General features: G+C 49.7%; 1 protein-coding gene across 1 annotated transcript; it reads left to right on the top strand.

Moving 5' to 3' along the window:
* Positions 1-10,264: 10,264 nt before the first annotated feature.
* On the top strand, positions 10,265-10,948 carry LOC311428481 (olfactory receptor 14C36-like; the record flags this gene model as incomplete). Its single annotated transcript, XM_084539912.1, has 1 exon — positions 10,265-10,948. One exon carries the CDS (start codon positions 10,265-10,267, stop codon positions 10,946-10,948), a length of 684 nt encoding a protein of 227 aa, XP_084396038.1.
* Positions 10,949-12,386: the final 1,438 nt, after the last annotated feature.

Consider the following 12,386-nt stretch of genomic DNA (forward strand, 5'->3'; position numbering starts at 1 on the left):
GTCTGCGAATGCCAGCAGGAGGAACTCACTCACAGAGCTGCTGTTGGACATTTACAGGTTCTGCCACGGAGTCCTGCTCAAGACAGAGGAAGACTATTTACCACAGAGTTATGTGAGAGGAATAATTTCCATTTCTCTTTTAAGCCTCCCTCTGCAAATATTCGTAGACCTTTGGCGGGTCTTTTTCATGCCATATTAGTGATGCTGCCTTAGGGCCTCCATGGGAGCAGGCAACTCTGCTCTGGACAATGCAGGAGTCAGTCCTGACCTACAGCAAGAGATGAAGAACATAGGTGGATTTATATTTTCTATATTATGTTCTAGCTGCCCCACCACACCTGAGGACTGTCTATAAGGCATAAATCCTGGGCACTTCTGTTGCATTCCAAGTGAAATCCTGTGAATCTTCAGAGGCAAAGGTACTGTCCCTTTAGTTCAGGTTGTACTTTCAGAGGGGACAGCCGATCTGTCTATAGAGGCTGGTCTCTTCTGCTGGCATGTGTATGAGCTGTAGGATAATTATGCTCACATGTTCACCTGAAAAGAAGCAGGACACTGCTGAATCCAGACTCAGAGTGCACATCTCCAGACACCTCACTCTGTCCCTGTATTTGCCATTCCCCAAGCACACCAAGGGTTCACTTCATGTGCATGTGAAACCCCATCCCCAGCCAGAATCACAGAATTGCAGGGGTTGGAAGGGACCTCAAGAGATCATCTGGTCCAACCCCCCTGCCAAAGCAGGTTCCTTAGAGCAGGCTGCCCAGGTAGGCATCCAGACAGGCCTTGAATATCTCCAGAGAAGGAGACTCCACAACCTCCCTGGGCAGCCTGTTGCAGAGCTCCATCACCCTCACCATGAAGAAGTTCTTTCGCATGTTGGTGCGGAACTTCCTGTGCTCCATGTTTTGGCTATTTGCTCCATGTTCTGTCCCCACAAACCACTGAAAAAAGGTTGGCCAAATCCCTCTGTCTCCCACACTAAGATATTTGTAAACATTGATAAGATCCCCTCTCAGTCTTCTCTTCTCAAGGCTGAACAGACCCAGGTTTCAGCCTTTCCTCATAGTGAAGATGCTCCAGGCCCCGTATCATCTTTGTGGCCTTCCGTTGGACTCTTTCCAGGAGATCCCTGTCTTTCTTGCACCGGGCAGACCAGAACTGGACACAGCACTCCAGGTGAGGCCTGACCAAGGCAGAGTAGACGGGGAGGGTCACCTCCCTTGACCTGTCTCCAAGCTCCTTTTAATGCCTGGAAACAAGAACAGCAGTAGCACGGCCAGGTGGAGAAGCCAGGAGGAACACCAGCGTGCTGCTGCCAGGGGAGGCAAGGCCAGGGAGGGACAGACGGACACTCAGCAGACCCTCCTGTGCTGCAGCTCTGCCTGCAGAGGAGGCAGCTCCTGCTCATTGCAAATGCTGTGTGCTCTGCTTTGGCCTGCAGACACCTCTCAAAGACAGGGCACTGGGTATCACAGAGGGTTTGCAGCTCCTAAGGTCAGCTAGGATAAAACCTGAGAGGACCACAATGATGATGTTAGTGCAGTCTGTGGGATGAGGTGTGGGAAGGGACTTCACAAAATTAATAACTGGCACTTTGATTTTTCAATGCAATGCTCCAGGAGCCTCAGTCTGCTGTACAACCCCAATAATCCATTACTATGAAATCTGCCTCCCCTCCATGGCAGGAATCTCAAAACACAGACTGAAGAAAAAGCCTTACCCTTCAGATAAACCAAGAGTCAATCTTCCTCTTGAAATGCTTCCTCATAATGCCATTCTCTAAAACACTTCAGAAACAGAGAGACCCATCCCGACAGATACTATCAGCCATCGAATGTGCCAGCTGTAGAAGACCCCTCTGGCAACCCCACCTGCATTGCTCTGCTGCCAGAGACTCACAGTGTCAAGAGCCTGCAGATGTGTCCTACTACACGCTGCCCTCTGTTGTTGAGCTCCTCACAAGCCCTCTTTCCTTCTCTCCTCTCCCCGTGCCAGCTGCTGTCAGAGCCCCCAGCCCTTCTGCGCTGTGCAGAGGAGCTGCTCCTGGGCAGAGCTGTCTCTCTGATGCGCTGCCTGCTTGCTAGGAGCTCCCCTTGGGCCCAGGAGCCCGGCCCAGCTCAGCAGCACAGCACCCGCTTTGCTTGCTTGCTCTGTGCCGTTGGGCTCCCTCGAGGTGTCCCCAAGGCCTCAGGGCTGACAGCACCTGAAGGCAGCAGGGTCTTTGCTGGGGTGTGGTGTTTGAGGCAGACAGAATTCATCACCGACTGCCCTTCTCTGAACACAGGAAGGATGACTTTTACAAGGGTGATTTGTGCTTTTAGACTGTGGTTGTCAAACATGTTGTGCTTTAACCTGTCAGGCACCTCAGCACCACACAGCTGTTAGCTCACACCCACCCCTAAAAAGACAATGGGTTGAAATAAAGATAATGTAAAAGGACAGAAAATGAAGAGATAGGAATAACAGTAACAATACTACTAATAAATAATAATAAACTTTATTTTTATTATTGTTATATGTATAAAGCAAGTGATGAACAGTGCAATTGCTCATCACACACTGACCGATGCCCAACCTTTCCCCAAGCAGGGGTCCCACAGAACCTGGACAGCCTGCATTAGGCTCTCGTGTGCAGGTCCCTTGACCTTACTTTGTTATAGGGCAATAGAGGTTTTCAGAAGGAATATGGAACATTTGCTTCCCTTTCTCAAATACTTCTGCTGTGTTGCCCCATGTGATGGGGCATCAGTATGTTGGAAGTGTTCAGGAGCTTCCCTGTGTTCCAGGGCAGTCTGGATCAGCCCATGGCAAAAGTAGCCCTGGGGCAGTTGATTCCAGGTGGGCAGGACACCCCTCCATGTGAAAGCTAAGTGTGGCCTTCATACTGCCACCAAAGGGATGGAGAAAAATGCATTAGCAATATTAATTGTGGCATAGCACTTTGCTGCCTTTGACTCCAGTTCGTACTGAATGAAGTTCTAGCATGCCTGGCACAGCATCACTCAGTGGTGGTGGGACTTCAAGTGCACCGTTCTCTTCCACTCACCATTAGAATTTTGCACTGTCCATATGGGACTATTAAAGAGTGAGAGAGTATTGCTGATCACTCCGTGGCTCTCCAGCTCATAGATGGGACTCAGGGAGTCTCTGTTAGTGCAATATTGCCTCAGGTGCACTGTTGTGGTAGCGATTGGCACCTGCTGCTCATTGGCCATCAGCACCTCCACTGCAGAAGGGTCCTGTGAAAGAGTGGGCAAGGTAGACAACTGTTTCCTGTCCTCTGTCTCCAAGACAGCTATGCCATAAGCCCACCAATACCCTTGTGGACCTTTGAAGTACCTGCTCCTGAAGTAGTCTACACCAAGGTTACACAGAGCCTCCAGGCCAGTCCCAGTGCGTTGCATTTTCCACTCCCCCATTAGACTCACTTCAGCCTCCAATACAGTTAAGTCTTGTGTTTGATGTGCCAGGCCAATAATCCTCAAAGTCCAATATACCTGATTGTCCTCTCCCTCCCCCAGGGTGAAAGCTGTGCCCCTCGAGTCCTGCTCATAGTATTCTTTACTCTGTTTGGAGGGTTGACCACTAGAAATTGGAGCAGCAAGTGTCTCAGAAGAACCACTTTTTGACAATGTTTTTCCTTGTGCTTCATGTATCCGTGCCTGTAAGGTGGAGGTCAATTTTTGCATCACATTTTCTCATGGCCTCTCCATGGTCACACAGTCAAAAGCACAGGATAGAAACTGGTATGTACCCACTATGTTACCTTTCTTGAGCAGAGGGATGCTTACATCTGATAGCTGAGCTATTGGTTCGTGCAGGTGGGGAGGAAACCATATTCTCTTGGAGCTGTTGGACCTCTTGGGAAAGTTTCTTTCTGGATGAGACACAGGCCCATAGGGAAGAAGAGAGACTTTCTTTGTAATGCCATAGTTGGCTAGCCAATTCATCCACCATGGGTTCCTCTTGGTCTTTCCTGGTCATCACTGCCAATGGGTTGGCATATGATGATGGTGTGTTCTGTACAAACTCCTGCCACATGGGTCATGTGCACTTGACTTCATCTGGATCTTTGGATAGCTGTTATCTAGGTTTCTACAAATCGCCTTCAGCATGTCTAGTTTCCTCAGGAATGGATACCCCTCTGCATGGTGGTCCACTTTCCTGGTTGACGTACAAGATCTTTCAAGGGAGACCTTTCCTTCAGGCATGATGGGAGTAAGTTCCTTGTGCCCTTTTCCAATGGCTTTGTCCATCAGCCCTTCCCTAGAGGGAGATTCTGGCTGCTTGGCTTCCCTGCTCTCCAATTCCAGGCTATTGGCCCTGTTCTCCCCCCACTGGAGCAGCCAGATGACAATGTGCTCACCAAGATGATTGCTGAAATCTTTTCCCATACCTCGTAGCTTACCCTGGGACAGGGACCATTTGGTTTCTGATGCTTATATGATTTCTTCTGCTTTGACCTCCTGCTTCCAAGATGGCCCAACTTTGGAGAAACCTGGCTCATCTTCTTTTTCCTCCTTTCTTGTCTGGGTAGGAGTTTCCTTCCTTTCTAAAGAAAAACTGAGTTTTTCACACCCACTGTTTTCTCTTGCAGGTAGAGGCAACCGATACTGGCTTAGGTTGGTTCTCTGGCCCAGTGATGTGGCCCATTGCAGGGGCTGGAGTGGCTGTAGGGACCATCACAGGAGTTGTTCTGGCTGCGGGGCCTTTTGGATGAGTTGGAGTGGCTGCAAGGCCTATTGCAGGTTTGGGAGTGGTTATAGGGCCTATTATAGGGATGTGTTTAACCATTAAGCCCTGTAGGGCCTGTAGCAGGGTTTGGAGTGGCTTTGGACAGGCTCTGGGCCTGTCAAAGGGGCTGGAGTGTGCCCGCAGGAAAAGTCATAGTGGTTTGAGAGGCGTGGACTGTAGCTTCATAAGCATACCTTAACCACCAGCATATTGCAGTGATTTGTGTCTCTTTGAAATTGCTGGGATGATGACACAAATTTCTAAGCATTTCACAAGTTTTTTTAGGATTCTGCACTTGCTCAGAGGTGAAATTCCAAAGCACTGGACATGCCCACTACACTAGACGTCTGCCCAGATCCTCGAACTCTCCCTGCCACTCCTAACTTTCCTGCCTCTGGACAGATCTCTGGATGGCATGTTTAAGTAATTGTTTAAACTTAAACAAAAACTGAATGGTATTCAGGAGACCTAAAAATAGGAACATGCTGGTTTGACCATCCCAAGGATATTCAAAGCTTTGAAGAGCTATTGTAATTAGCCTGGAAGAGAAGCATGAGGTGAAGGAGAAAGGGAGAGTGAAGAAGTGGGGAAAAGCATCCCCCACCACCCTGCATAGATTTACTCCCTGAGGAGAAAAGACAAAGACTGTAATTCTTAATAGTTTCCAAGAGATGAAGAGATGGTTCCTGAGGTATTGAGGGGGCAATAATTTGATCCTATCAGAAGTCAATGTTATCCAATACAGAAAAACAGTAACCTTAAACCAGCCCCCAGAACTGACAAACAGCATGACATGGAAGTTACTAATGTGCTATACAACACAGTTCTGAAAAGAAGCACAACAGACCCCAGATCAGAAAGATCAATATTGTGATCAGCAACTGTTAAACTGATCTAATGCTTATAATAATTTATTTTTAAAATGCTCTGGTCAGATCTGTCATCTCAACCTTTGTGCTCCACGCTAGGCACCAAGAAGACTTGCTGTGGTTTGACCCTGCAGGCAGCTCAGCACTACAAAACTATTCACCCAATGGGTTGGAGGAGAGAACTCAGAGGAAAAAAAAAAAAAAAAAAAAAAAAAAAAAAGTAAAAGTTCATGGGTTGAGATAAAGGCAATTTAATAGAACGCAAAAGGAATTATTATTATTACTATTATTATTGACACCAATCGACTAAGGTCATGACATTTTTGTGTGTGTATCAAAAGACAGGAAAGGTGGTGGTGATTAATCAGAAAGTGACAGAGCTGAGCATGACATAGATTGTATGGAATAAGTGCTGGACATTATCTTAGTTTTGTCTGAGATAGAGTTAATTTTTCTTCCTAGTAGCTGGTATGGTGCTGTGTTTCATATTTACAGAATCACAGAATAGTTCATGTAGGAAAAGACCTTACAGATCACATAATTCCAACTCACCTCCCATGGGCAGGGAAACCTTCCACTAGATCAGGTTGATGAAAGCCCCATCCAAACTGGCCTTGAATGCATTAAGGGATGGGGCACAGATCTAATAGATCCGTGTCCTTCTTACACATGGAGCCCCAGAGCTGAATGCAATCCTTGAGGTGTGGCCTCACCACGGCCAAACACAGAAGGACAATCACTTCCCTACGTCTGTTGACCACAGTATCCTTGGTACAAGGCAGGCCTTCTTGGCCAACTTAGCACACTGATGGCTCATATTCAGCCGACTATCCACCAATATCCCCAGGTCCTTTTCCCCTGGGCAGCTGTCCAGCTGCCCTTCCCACAGCATTGCATGGGGTTGTTGTGCCCCAAGTGCAGGACCCAGCACTTGGCCTTGTTGAACTTCACGCAGTTGGCCTCAGCCCATGGGTGCAGCAATCAACAAGACAGAAGTCACCTCACCAGCATCTCCTGAGCCATGGGCTGGCTGCTGCTCTTGCAGCTTCTTGGCTACACACAGCCAAGCTTTGTGCCTCCTGCTCTCCAGTCATGGACTCAAGCAGAAGGGACAAGATGACCCATCTTGGGGCCTTCTTTCTGTCTGGGTCCTCCTGGGTATGGAGGAAGAGGGGATCCCATAGTCAGCATGCCAACCAGGTGCCTTCTGCTGGCCTAGCAGGGCCACTGGCAGATGTCAGCCCAAAAGTACAGATCCCAGGGAGAAGGCAAGGCTGACCTGTCAGCTTCAGACAGAAGTGACCTCACAGTCCCTTTCTGTGACACGTTCCTGCTGCTGCCCTATCCACTGCAGAGGCAGAAGTGACCTCACAGTCCCTGCCACAGTCACATTCCACCTGCTGGGGCTGGAGATCCTGAGGCAGAGCTGACCTCTCTAGTCCCTTAGAGACAAGGGTTCACTTTTCTGGATTAGAAATTTAGCACATGGGCTGTTCTGCTTAGGGTGTCAGGTCTGTGGTTAGGTTATGGGCAAGCTTTGTGGAACAGTTTTTTGTTTTACATCTGCCTAGAAGTCTAGGTTTAATGGAACATGTTAATGCTAGTATTGAAGGCAGGGATTAGGGTGAGGACAAGAGTAAAGGCAAGGGCAAAGGACTATGGGCTGAGTTTTGCTTCATGGAATACTTTGAGTTCAAGCATTAGAATAGGGATTCTTGTCAGGGTGTTGGAGTAGCATTTAGGTTTAGGGATTACTCTTTAAAACTCTTCAAATGTGGGTTTTCTTTAAAACTGGTTACTCTTTAAAATTGGCTAACGGCCTTACATCAATGTTTTAATTCTGTGTTAAAGCAGCATCAATATTAGCTGAAGCCTCTTACCTCTACTAAATTGTTGTAGAGGTTCACTCATCCTTCTCCCTCCCTCTCTAGGGATGTCCGGATCAGCCCCTGGCTTTGTGTTTCATGGATTAATGAGGGCAGATTGAGAGAAATCAGTCAAGTCAGGAAGGTGCTCAGAGCAAGGTGAGAGCAAGGTGGGGAAGCAACGTGGGTATCTAAGTCCTGCAGGGAAACAGGTGCAGACGTGACAGCATAGGTGTCGTGGTTTAACCCGGCTGGCAGCTAAATACCACACAGCCGTTTGCTCACCCTCCCCCCTCCCTCTCTGGGACGGGGGAGAGAAATGGAAAGCGAAGCCCGTGAGTTGAGATAAAGACAGTTTAATAAGACAGGAAAATAATAATAACAAAATAATAATAACAATAATAATAATAATAATACAATGGTGATAATAGGAAAATAATAATAATATGTACAAACAAGCGATGCACAATGCAATTGCTCACCACCCGCTGACCGATGCCCAGCTTAACCCCGAGCAGTCCGGCCCCCTTCCCTGGCTAACCACCCCTATATATTGTTTAGCATGACGTCAGATGGTATGGAATACCCCTTTGGCTAGTTTGGGTCACCTGTCCTGGGTCTGTCCCCTCCCAGCTCTTACTGCACCCCCAGCCTGCCTGTTGGCAGGACAGAGCAAAAGGCTGAGATATCCTTGGCTTGGTAGAAGCACTGCTCTGCAACAATTAAAACATCGGGGTGTTATCAACACTCTTCTCATCCTAAGCCAAAACAGAGCATTCCACCAGCTACTAGGAAGAAAATTAATTCTGTTCTAACTGAAACCAGGACAATAGGACAGCGTGTGGTGGTTATTGTCAAGTATCTTTTGCAAGATGAAACCCCCGACAGAGCCAACAGCTTTGTCTGCTGGGCTCTGGCCCTTGTCTCCGTCAGTGATGCCTATGAGGAGACACCTCATCCTTACAGCAGTAGGGCCTCAATGCCTTCTCATCCCCCTCCAGGAGCCTGGGAGATGTCCTCCTGTAGCCTTGTACTTGGCACTTACCCACCGTGCACTGACCCAGGAAGAGCCCTAAACCCCACTGGAGGGACAGCATCTCCCTTCCCAGAGGTTGGGGTCAGGGCCCGACTGTTGGACTTCATGGGACACATCAAGGTTTCCTCAGCATCAGGGCCTTTCCTGGGCCTTGGTCTCCCCGTCTTCACTGCCTGCCTTTTTCTGCTCTAACAAGTCCATGGGGAGGCCTTGACAGTAATGTCCCTCAGTGGGACCGTTAGCACTGTGAGAGGCTTTGGAGTTTGCATCAGACTTGGACTACTTGAGAAGCTGCTTCAGCCACCCAGATAAAGCTCCTCTGCCAGGCACAGCATTGCTGGGGGCACTGCGTGCAGCTGGCATGGGGAGAGGAGAGAAGGGGGAGAGAGGTTCAGGGCAGCCTGGAATAGGAAGGCAGGGGAGAGCTGGCAGAGGGAGAAAGCTTCCCAGCCACCTCCCCATGGTAAGTCTCTGGGTGCAGGGCAATGCCACTGCACACCCTGCCAGGCTCTCCTGGAGCTGGCCCAGCCCTCAGCTGATGGGAGCTGTCAGGAGGATGCTTGGTGTTGGAGCTGAAGGGCATGCAGGGCTTGTATGCTGCAGGGTCAGCATGCAGGGCCCGAGGGCTCCCTTCTCTTGAGGCCGGCTGCAGGCTGTGAAGCCGGGGATGCAGGCAGGGGTGCCCAGGGCTGTGGTGCAGAGCAGGGTCCCTGCTGTGCCCCAGAGGCTGTGTGCCGCGGCAGGGCCTCTGCTACCTGCCAGTCTCCACAATCAGCCTGCCTGGGGAGCTGCCCAGGGGCTGCGGGGAGAAGCTGAGGGTGGAAGGAGCCCCCCTGGTACCGCAGGGCAGGGCAGGGTCCTGCTGCTGCCCAGAGTCTGCTGCCTGGGGCAGGCTGCTCACAGCCCCACACCTCCCTAGGGCACTGCACTGCAGAACTGCCCGGCAAGAGCTACCTGAAGGCAGTGCACTTTTTAGAATCTGCTTCATTTTCCTGCCCATGTGCTGAGGCAGAAGGATGGTAATGGAGTAGGAGCATCTGTAGTAGAGACTAAGGCTCCTCGAGCATTGCTGCTGCTCTGAGGCACCTCACACACCTCCGCACACAGACTGTACCAACGCCACCTTTGCTGTTTCTTGAGGAGTTATTTGACCTTCTCCATTCCTGCAGACAGGGAGATGACCTTGCCCAGTGGACTTCCCAGATCACTTAGGGTTCCCTTTTACCTGTTGCTGTAGACTAGGACTGACTGCTGCAGAGCCCACAGCACAGCCCCCTGCTTCTTTTGGCACCCTCAGAACACCAAGCAGAAGTAAGCCAAGCAGCTGCAGAAAGCTCTTCCTGTGAAAGGAATGGGAAAGAATGTGTTGTGTGTGACTGTTCTATGAGACATACAAAGTATTTTGGTCAGAGAAGTCCTTAAATTTTACAATGTCACTTCTTCTTTTGGACAAACTACCTTGCTCAGGGGCAATAAATGTGTAACAACAGCTCCATCACTGAGTTCCTCCTGCTGGCATTCACAGAAACGCGGGAGCTGCAGCTCCTACACTTTGGGCTCTTCCTGGGCATCTACCTGGCTGCCCTCCTGGGCAACGGACTCATCCTCACTGCCGTAGCCTGCGACCACCGCCTGCACACCCCCATGTATTTCTTCCTCCTCAACCTTGCCCTCAACGACCTGGGCTGCATCTCCACTACTCTGCCCAAAGCCATGGCCAATTTGCTCTGGGACACCAAGGCCATACCCTATTCAGGATGTGTTGCACAGCTCTTTCTTATAACATTTTGAATTTAGCAGAACTTTCTCTTCTCACTGTCATGGCCTACGACCACTACATTGCCATCTGCAAGCCCCTGCACTACGGGAGCCTCCTGGGCAGCAGAGCTTGTGCCCAGATGGCAGCAGCTGCCTGGGGCAGTGGCTTTCTCCAAGCTGTGCTGCACATTGCCAACGTATTTTCCCTGCCCCTCTGCCAAGGCAATTCTCTCAGCCAGTTCTTCTGTGAAATCCCCCAGATCCTCAAGCTCTCTTGCACAGACTTGTACATAAGGGAAGTTCAACTTACTACAGTTACTGCTTTTCTATTTAGGGGTTGTTTTGTTTTCATTGTGCTGTCCTATGTGCAGATCTTCAGGGCTGTGCTGAGGATGCCCTCTGAGCAGGGCCGGCAAAAAGCCTTTTCCACATGCCTCCCTCACCTGGCTGTGGTCTTCCTCTTTCTCAGCACAGTTATCTTTGCCCACCTGAAGCCCCCATCAATTTCCTTCCCTTCTCTGGATGTTGTTCTGGCATTTCTGTACTTGGTTGTGCCTCCAGTAGTGAACCCCTTCATCTACAGCATGAGGAACAAGGAGATCAAGGTTGCCATGTGGAAAGTGATGACTGGGTGTTTTTCTTCAGCAATATATTGCCTGCCTTCTTCTCTAAATCACTCGTAATGCAAATCATGATAGGTGAAGCCAGTGGGTATTATGTTCTTGTGTTTTTATTGGTGTTCTGCTTTTTCTCAATTTTATTTTATCAAATATTTTCCACAAAGAAATATAATTCTTCATTTTGCTTGAGTATTTAAACCAATTAAAGTGACTTTTTGTCTTATATCCTTCCTCTGAGACATTTTCTGTGGCTTCAGGGACAGTGTGCAGCGGTGGAGGGGAAAAGAGTCGTGGCAGTCCAGCCTGGGAGCACCAGCACTGGGTCCATGCAGAGCTGCTCTCCTGCCACTGACACCCTCTCCTGCTGAGCCCTGTTGGCGGTTTAAGGCCTGGATGCTCCTGTAGCTTGGCGCCAGTGCTGCTGTGAGGCTGTGCTGGGACTGCAGGCAGGGACAGGCAGTTGGCACATGAGTGACACAGCTGGCCTCCAGAACAGAATTTCCCTCCTAAAAGGGCCATGCCTGAAGGCTCACATCATCTTTCAGAGTTGCCGTCACATCAGAACATGCTCAACAAGAGTCCCAAAGGCTCCCTGGGATATAGGATGTGCTGGGAGAAGAGCAGGGCCTGTCCAGGTGCAGGAGAGACACAGGAACAGAAACCCTTTGCAGCTGCTGCTACCTGCAGGCACATTGTATGCACATGGAGAGAGGAACAAGAGCGAGCACAAAGGCCATCAGCTATCCCTAGGGGTGTCATGAAGGCCAGTGGGGCAGAGTGTCTTCAGGTCCTTTCTTCCTGAGAGTAACAACCATGGGGCATCTGTCCAGGGGGAAGGCACCTTCAGAGACCGTCTAGTCCAAAGTGCAAGACCTGAATGCAGCTCTGCAATGTGTTTCCTTGAACCCTCAAGGTCCCTGTGCCCATTTCTCATGCTGTGGGGCATCTCAGAGGAGGACAGAGCAAGGTAATGCACCCACCACAGGGCTGAGGTGCCTCCCAGCCTCTGGCAGTGGCTGCAGGAGCCAGAGGGACCCTTCAAGTGCTGCAGTGCACTGTGTATGTGTAAGGCAGGGACTGGTGTCTCTGAACAGCCCAGTGTGGATGAGCAGTGCACGAGGCCAGATCAGATATGGGCAACTCACAGAGCCTTGACATTTCTCTGTGTAGAACTCCAGTAATTACCCCCAGTGTTCCCATGAGATTTTTGTCACCCTCCTTGCACAGGTTCATTGCAAATGCTTCTCTCTGACATGTCATTCTACTCTGCCTTTTGGACTGGTGGTGACAGCAAACTGGTGGCTGTTGGTGACAGCCAACATGGCTTCACACAGGGCAGATTGTACCTGACAAACCTGGTGGCCTTCTACGATGGGTTTACAGCATTGGTGGAGAGGGGAAGAGCACCTCACATCGTGAACTTTGACTTGTGCAAATCATTTGACTCTGTCCCACACAATAGCCTTGTCTCTCAATTGAAGAGACATGGGTGTGATGGATG

The sequence above is a fragment of the Aythya ferina genome (genome assembly GCF_964211825.1).
Source record: "Aythya ferina genome assembly, contig: HAP1_SCAFFOLD_86, whole genome shotgun sequence".
NCBI classification, from domain to species: domain Eukaryota; kingdom Metazoa; phylum Chordata; class Aves; order Anseriformes; family Anatidae; genus Aythya; species Aythya ferina.